Source organism: Pseudoliparis swirei, chromosome 7, assembly GCF_029220125.1.
Source record: "Pseudoliparis swirei isolate HS2019 ecotype Mariana Trench chromosome 7, NWPU_hadal_v1, whole genome shotgun sequence".
Classification (NCBI taxonomy): domain Eukaryota; kingdom Metazoa; phylum Chordata; class Actinopteri; order Perciformes; family Liparidae; genus Pseudoliparis; species Pseudoliparis swirei.
In genome coordinates, this window is record NC_079394.1 from 6,378,979 (window position 1) to 6,387,210 (window position 8,232).

Here is an 8,232-nt window from a genome sequence, read left to right on the forward strand (position 1 = left end):
ATTTCTCATTCTTTAATGATATGACAGGATTTTCTTTTTAAGAATGAAATATGCGCCGTTATCTGTCCGCACTATCGATTTAGAGCTGAATATTTTCTTGGATGAATTGGCTTTCTAAACTGTATTTGTATACATTGTAAAACAGTAAGAGAGAAAAATAAAATTAATTTGATCACAGGTTAAAAAATATACTGACGTTTAATTATTTCTCTGCAATTTTTTCACTTAATTGAAATACTCATCAGGCAAAGATTCCAATGTTGTGCTGGAAACATGCATTACATCTTGAACTGTACAGTTCTTCTCCAAGTCAACAGAAAGTTAATAGCACAGGGAAATGAACACATTGACAGGTGATTTGTTTTTCCATGCAAAGCTTGATCATATTCGGATTTGTTTTTTTCTTTCTAACTATATAAAACCATCCCCTGATATATGGCACTTTTAATATTTTTTATTAATGATGGGAAAAAAGACTTGCTCTAAACATGAAAATAGATGATAGAGCAAATCTGGATTTGTATAACAAGGTTATTAGTGTGACAGAAAACAAACCGGTTCCAAATTAAACACTTGATCCAAGTGCTCTGAACATTGTCATTTAACACAAAATATTACTAAAAATGTTGAAGTACATACAGCAACTGATGGAACACTTAATTCTGAAAATACAATTAACTTGCTTGTAATTATATATATATATATTCCAAGCATTCAAAAAGGGATAAAAAGAACATAATTTAACATATTTGCAAGTCATTCTTTAACTTCCTTATGTCCTATGGATCTGTCATAACAGTAGTTCCTAGAGTAAAATACATGGCATTCATATGTAGGTCTGATTCTAGATCTGCACTCAGGAAGTAATTTTATCCAAAAGATGGTACAATAGGGTAAGCAATATAAAGGTTTATTTTATGTTTTTACTAATCTGCATCGCTTTAGGCCTAATTACGAGCGTTGAAATGTTAGGACTGTATGGAGCTCGTTTGACATTACAGTGCATTCAGGGCTGGAAGGACGATTGAAAAGGAAAGCGTTGCACCTATTCCTGCAGAGAAATGGTGAAGTAAGAGACAATAGGCATCCGAGTGTGTGGCCTCTATCGGAGGAGAGGACAATATCGTGCAAACGGACTGAGATGAAAAAGAAAAAAAAAGTAGAATCAGACTGAAACCAACCCACAATCCTGAGGGACAGCATGAATCAGAATGACAGGTTATAGAACACTGACCGTTGCAACGTGGAATTAACTTGATCATCCTGTGACTGCCGTGCATTATGATAGCAAAGGCCTGACATTAAAGAGAAGCTGAGCAATACTGTCAGGTTGTGTAGCCTGCACGGTACCTCGCCGAGGCTGGAAGTTACCAATATGTACAACCATCGGTTTACACTTCTCCCACCGTCGTATCACTTTTACCAGCATAATTGGGCTCTAAAGGTTGATTCCAGGTAGAAATAACTGCTCCGCCTTGGCGTCGATTCCATGCCACTTAGTTAGGGCATTTTATATCATGGTGCTGGAAAAACAGCCTCAAGGTAACACAGTTCAGAAAGAGAGAGAGAGAGGACTTGATCCTCATTGTGTCCATGGAAGATGTGGAAGAAGAAAACAGCAAGATGTAGTGACCCACAAACCAGTAAATAAGTCCAGTTCAGAAGGCTTTCCTTTCCAGCTCGTCCAGAATGGCCTGGATCCTCTGAACAGCCTCCTTTCGGGCTTGTCGGACATTCTCCTGTCCCCGAGTCTCCACAGAGTCCAGCAGCAGCAGCTCTTTGGTCAGCAGTTCCTCCAGACACCGGTAAGTCTGGTCTGTCTTTCTGCCAACAAACTCATCAACATCCTCCTGGAGCAGTAGCATTCTGGCCATGACCTGTTGGACCTTAGCGAGGCTGGGGATCTCGCTCAGGGGATGAGGTCCAGCATGGCCTGCAGCTGGAGCCGGAGCTTGGACTGGGGCAGAGGGCTCCCCTTGCGAAGGATCACCTGTCCCGATTTTGTTGTACATTTGGGGAGGACAACTTATTTCAGCAGGCTTTCCATTGGGGGGATTGAGGGATGGGGTTGGCCTGGCTTTAGGTCCCACTTGTGGAGCCCGTTGGTGCTGTTGCTCCTACAGCGACATGAAACAAAAGATTGTTAAGATATTTCATGATCCTTAGCTCAATAGTATACAAACAACCATTGTTAAATTCTATTAATTAATCAAATAATATATGACTACTCCGTGGGGAAACTTGACATATTGGTTTTTGAGATCCAATTCACAAATATAGTTTAATAAAGTCACATCAGTGTGTTCTATTAAATGTTCAAGCATTACACATTTAAATTCCACAAAATAATGTGGAAAGTCATTTTTTTGTCATTTTCTTATCTTAGAGTAAGATAATACAAATGTCAGTTATATTTCGGTCTTATTTTTGCACCATTGAAGAATCACAAAAAACCACATTGAAATGCAGTGGATGTAGACTCATACCTTGGGTTGGTACGGTGGAGGAGCACCACTTCCAGTCCCTGGCCATGCTGGAGGATGTGGTGGGCGGACAGGATTCCCGTAGTGGTTTTGTGGAGGCTGCTGACCTGTCTGCCATTGCGGCTGTGGGGGTGCATATGAACCAGAGTGCCCCCAAGCATCGGCCTGAGGGTCTGGGTGGAGAGGCTGGCCAGTGGGGTATGGGGCGGTTGAAGGCATTGCATGACCACCTTCACTGTAGTGAGGGTATGCCCCAGCAGGATATCCAGAAACCTGGGAGTAGAGGCAAGACGGATATATGTATATTTCCAAAAGTACTTTGTTTCTTTCGGGTGGGAAAGTAATTTAGGTTCAGAAAAGGAAAACTAAATGTATATTAACTTTCCATTTATGTGTAAATAGCAGTCAAAGACATGCAATAGTCATGTTAGAGTTGGCAAATCCAGCATTTGACCATGTTGCGTGTTTAAATGAACTCACCCCTTGACAGTGTGGATCAGGATAGTGATGATGTTGAGAGTGTGGCTGCCCAGGCGGCCCGCTGCTCTGCTCCGCAGGACAACCCTGGTTAGGATAAGGACCTGGAGCCTGTCTCTGAGTGTCAGCACAGTAGAAAGGGTTGGATGGGTGGAAACCGCTTGTTGAATATTGACCTTGCGCTGGGGTGTAGACACCGTGGCCATTTGGATAACCTCCAGGCATTACCTACAGGGAAAGCACAAGAGGTTATGAATGATCAGACATACCATTGTCTGTGTGTAAATGCATCAGGGTGATGTTACTGTTCTGACAAAGCAGCTGATTGATGAGGACATTGCGAGGGAAAGGTGAAAGCACTTAAGAGAATTAAGGATAATGAGTAGATTTACTGATACTGTACACACTCAGATTTAGAGGGCCGGGTTATGTTGCATCATGAGCTGTACCTGTTGATTGTACTGTGGCTGAACATCTGATCCCGAGGGGTAGGAAATTGCATAGTGTCCTGTGGAATGAGACTGTGGGTACCAGTATTGTGAGGGGTAGCCTGGATACTGAGAAGCGTCCTGTGAACACAGATTATCACACACAAGAGTTCATTTGAGAGAATATCTCTGTCATCGAGTTGTAGGAGTAATATTTAAATGATGAGCTGTCCTAGGTACAAGCTAACGGGAATCCGTAAACCACATGCTTCCAGCATCACCTCCTGTCCCAGAAAATAATGCAACTGAGTAAACAATGGATATAATACATGCATTGCTTGGTGAATCCGTTCAGCTCAGAGCAGATAAATACTGTAGAGCTCGCCGAATACAGGCCTCGTTGACTGTTTGAGGAAACACATCTCTATAACGTGCTACGATGTGACAACTGCAGTCGCCTCCAACGTTACTATCAGCAGTGTCGTCACGCCCAGACGAACGTCACAAAGTCGGACGACGATAAGTAGTACAGCGGTAACTATTACATCATGCCTGCTATCTCCGTTAACCGTTTAGCGAACACGCACAGCGCTAACTGGGTGACAATGTGTTTGTACGACGTCAGGTCGTTAATAGACAATGAAGTACAGAGTGGCGAAGCGGCAGCGGACAAAGGCGGCGGGGTTGTGCAAGTTGTGTCCGCCACTCACCATGGTGTTATTCCAGTTTCCGTTTGTATTTTCCGAGTTGCTCGTCGAGGGCCAGCCGGGTTTCTGCATTTGATGATGATGATGCATCAGCTAAGTGCGTTCCGCGGTAGCCGTCCTGTTAACTGTCATTGTAAAAGACAAACCTTTAACCAAACTAACGTTACGTATCTGAGCCGTCAGTTAGTCCAGACTGTAAACAACTATTCTGCCGTTTCCACAGTCGTAGAGATTGTCTGAATGGACTCAGGAAATGATGGAATCGCACCAAGCTCGGGCAATCCGGTCCTGCAGCTTTAATTGAAGGGCAAGGGTTAACAAGCAGAGCCCTCACTCTGCTTCTTTTTTATGTCACCACGAATCTCGTTACGGAGTGAGACACATTTAATTCATGCTGCATACATATGTGAGATTATGGAGCAGGTCGACTGTCTACGTGTGTAGTTATAATTGTGTGTTGGATGAAAGAGATACGAATTTAATGTGGATAATGTTATGGCTACACAAGCGAAAGAGTTGAATTTTTACGAATCTGCCACTGTCAGTTATATACGATCTTTGGTATTACCCGTGCGTCACGTTATAAGCCAATAGGAAACACGTAATTAAATATCCTATTATTTTTAATATGACAACTATTTTAATCTTCGAAAACTATCTGTCTTCGATTTAATATTTATTTAAATGTATTTTCTTTAAAAAAACAGTCCTAAAAAGATAAGGAATCGACATTAAATGTGGTTACAGCGCCCAAAGGGTTAAGCAACGACAGGAAGTTGATCCCGGGCGTGTATAAAGACACTTCCTGTACGCCACTTGGAAGAAACATATTTTGAAACATTCATGTCTTGACGTTGCATAAAGATACACGAAGTAAATAAAAAATAGCCCAGGATGAACTACGTACCAGGGACAGCAAGTCTCATTGACGACATCGACAGTAAGTCGGAGGATCCGCTCCTTCGTGGTTTTCGGAAACATTGTTTAAATATGTGGCATCGTGTCGGATACAAACTGGATCGCTTGTGACCGTATAATGTTGTAATTAAACGTGTTGTATCTTGCAGAGAAGCACCTGGTGTTGCTCCGAGATGGCAGAACGCTGATCGGTTACCTCAGAAGCATTGATCAGTTTGGTAAATCTCATTTCATTATCGCCCACTTGTTTTTACTGATAGGGTGCAAAACACAAGCCATAGCCGTTCAGCTAATTACAAAAAGGCTAATTTCAATTGTCCATACTATTCCCGCTTTCTAGTGTTTTTATTTCATATGGTATTCTTTATTACCCTGCGCTTTATATCCTTAACCTGTTTCTTTTGCCCCCCCAGCGAATTTAGTTTTTCATCAAACAGTGGAGCGCATCCATGTGGGGAAGAAATTTGGTGACATCCCTCGAGGAATATTCATTGTGAGAGGAGAGAATGTGGTGCTGCTTGGAGAGATAGTAAGTGGGAGTATTTTATAGTTTATTTGTGTGTGTTTGGTATGTAGCTAAAAGTATATAAACTGTAATTAAACAATATTACATTTTCCTAAATCGAAACGATGTAATTCACACAAACTATTAAATATAGAAATGGGTGTTGCAGTGCATATTCTCATAACCATGTGGCCAAGGATCCAAACAAGATTGTATGCAAACAACTCGTAAACATATTGTTTATGAACAAAGCTTATTAACCCAAGCTAACATTTATATTTTCCAACTTTACGGACAGTTAGTCACTAGGTCACAAAGTTAAGTAAATACGACAGCTTGGATGCTTTAATATATCTGCCCTTTCTTATTTTTGAGTGTGACCGGATAAGCCTAATTAATTCTAACACTTGTTTTAGTAATCAAGGATGCAGAATAAGCTGTGCTGGTACATGGGAAATGGAATGGTGAGATGTAGTTTATGCAGTGGGCAGTTAAAACTTTGAGACCCTAATAATCCATCTTCCGTGTTGATGTACTGTAAAAGAACACGAAAAGTGTCTCAAGATATCTAAAACCGACAGAAAAATGTAACACGGGCTCAGACACTTTTTATTCAGAACATTCAAAATCTATTTGAGTTGTCATCGTGCATCTCTAATGCTTGATGTGTGCAGTGATACCTTTAACATATTACAGGCACATTGCAGTGATGGTATAGGCCCCTCTATGCCCTCACAGTTTAAAGATGACTCATGAATCCAGATTCTGTATTTCCCTCTATAAATATGTCATACTTTTAGTCATACAGCTGCATGTTGGCAGCAGCACAGCCTCTACAGCTGCAGAGGATGTTCAGCATGAAGCGAGTATAGCAGTTCATGGAAGCAACAAACGATGGATGCAGAGAAGTTATGGGCATCATAGCGCATGGTTTTGTAATTCCGTTTATGCCCAAGGCATCTATCGATAAACTCCACACCTTTTGTGCTAGGAGAGTTTGTAGGAGCCAGATAATTGCATTGATTTGATATTTCATTATTCATTTATCACTCATTTATTCATTCATGTTTTAATTGCTAAGAAAAGGCAGGTATGAGTGGAGATTGAGACTGCGTGCAGGCTGTTTGTTACACTGATGCATCTTCAAATATAGTGTCTTTTTAATATACATCGTGTCTGTTCGGATGTATGTTTATCTGGTGAGATATTAGATGATTATATTTGGCTCACAGTGGCATCTCCAAATCAGCAGGAAAATATTTACATACTGAATGTTAGACGTTCTTGTGCACTGTGTTGATTGTTGTTGATTGTTTAATGTTGTCACATGTTGCACCGCCCGCCATTACAAATTCCTTGCATGTAAAAGCATAAGTGGCAATGAAAGATTCTGATTTTTAAGCGGTAATCTGAAGTAGTTATGGGAGAGAAGCGTGACATTTTTTGCTACATAAGTAAGTACATAATGTGTGAAGAGTTGACCAATGAAATGCTATCCCTGTCTCTGTAGGATGTGGATAAGCCCTGCGACACAGTGCTGCAGCAGGTCTCCATTGAAGAGATTCTGGAGGAGCAACGGTTGCAGCAGCAAGCCAAACAGGAAACGGACAAAGTCAAAATGCTGGCCCTGAAGGACCGAGGCCTTTCCATCCCCAAAGCTGATAACTTGGATGAATACTAACCTTGATTCCATGAGCCTCTTCCTCAGTTTGTATCAGACTGATAAGTTTTACGTTGAGTTTTATTTTTTACAAGGCTGCATCATGCTGGGCCTCTATACTGTAGTGTAGGCCTACTCTATGAATTTCAGTTGAATTATTTGGAGAGGGAAAAAATGTGATGCTGCTCTCATTTGTGCAGATCCTTACAGAAAAATGAACGAATCATGGGTTTATGTAAGACCACTCTGCAATTTAGCAATTATTTTACAGCAGCACTTTCTATGTTGTCAGTGATATGTCAAGCCTTTTTATTTGGAGATATGTGGGCCTGCTATTGACAAAAACTACATGCTATGCTCCAATAAAGATTTTAGTTTTTCATTATGGAAGGCAAGCTTGGAAAATGTTGTCATCCTATCATCTGACCATGTTGCCCATTCTATTTTGTGGAATGCATTATAAGGGGTTACAGGCTCGGATACATGTGGGGACCTTTGCAGTCAGTGCCCTATTGGTCCTGTGGGATGGCGCCACAATGCCAACATGCAGACCACGTCGCACGCTGCAATGTGACCGCCATGCAGTTTACGAACCACACGTGAGAGCCGTGCATTTATTATGCCAGAGAGCATAATTTATTTAAGGCATTCGATGGAAACCGGCGTCATTTCAGTGCATTAGACTACCGGCGTATGTTCTGCTTTTAAAGATACGAGCGCGTCCGGAGAAGTCGATCTTATCCGCCATCATCAGTCGATAACACGCCTGTTACTCGTTTAGGTTGCAGTGAGTTAATCCAGCTCGTCAATCACTCGGATTGCGTCTGTGGGCCCTTATAACCGAGTTATCATGACACCACGTGATAGCCTTCCGCCGAGATTCAATGTATGTGTTAAAACATTTATTATTTTACAGGGACCACTCTACAGCAGTCTGCATGCACAACAAATATAACATTTACAGAAAAATGAAAAGTTGTGTGCAGTAAAAGTATGATTACCGGTCCACCTTCAAAGTAAGAGTCCTCAAACTGACAGGAGGCTTTACTGGGGC

General features: G+C 41.4%; 2 protein-coding genes across 2 annotated transcripts; one reads left to right on the forward strand and one right to left on the reverse strand.

Moving 5' to 3' along the window:
* Nucleotides 1-439: 439 nt before the first annotated feature.
* bag4 (BCL2 associated athanogene 4) lies at nucleotides 440-4,484 on the reverse strand. The gene is made up of 5 exons (XM_056418862.1): nucleotides 4,099-4,484; nucleotides 3,410-3,529; nucleotides 2,964-3,188; nucleotides 2,487-2,756; nucleotides 440-2,117 (listed from the first exon to the last, which is right to left on the reverse strand). Exons 1-5 carry the CDS (start codon nucleotides 4,183-4,185, stop codon nucleotides 1,659-1,661), a joined length of 1,161 nt encoding a protein of 386 aa, XP_056274837.1. The 5' UTR covers nucleotides 4,186-4,484; the 3' UTR covers nucleotides 440-1,658.
* A 404-nt stretch (nucleotides 4,485-4,888) lies between these two features.
* lsm1 (LSM1, U6 small nuclear RNA associated) lies at nucleotides 4,889-7,573 on the forward strand. Its single transcript, XM_056419204.1, has 4 exons — nucleotides 4,889-5,035; nucleotides 5,163-5,231; nucleotides 5,427-5,542; nucleotides 7,029-7,573. Exons 1-4 carry the CDS (start codon nucleotides 4,990-4,992, stop codon nucleotides 7,197-7,199), a joined length of 402 nt encoding a protein of 133 aa, XP_056275179.1. The 5' UTR covers nucleotides 4,889-4,989; the 3' UTR covers nucleotides 7,200-7,573.
* Nucleotides 7,574-8,232: the final 659 nt, after the last annotated feature.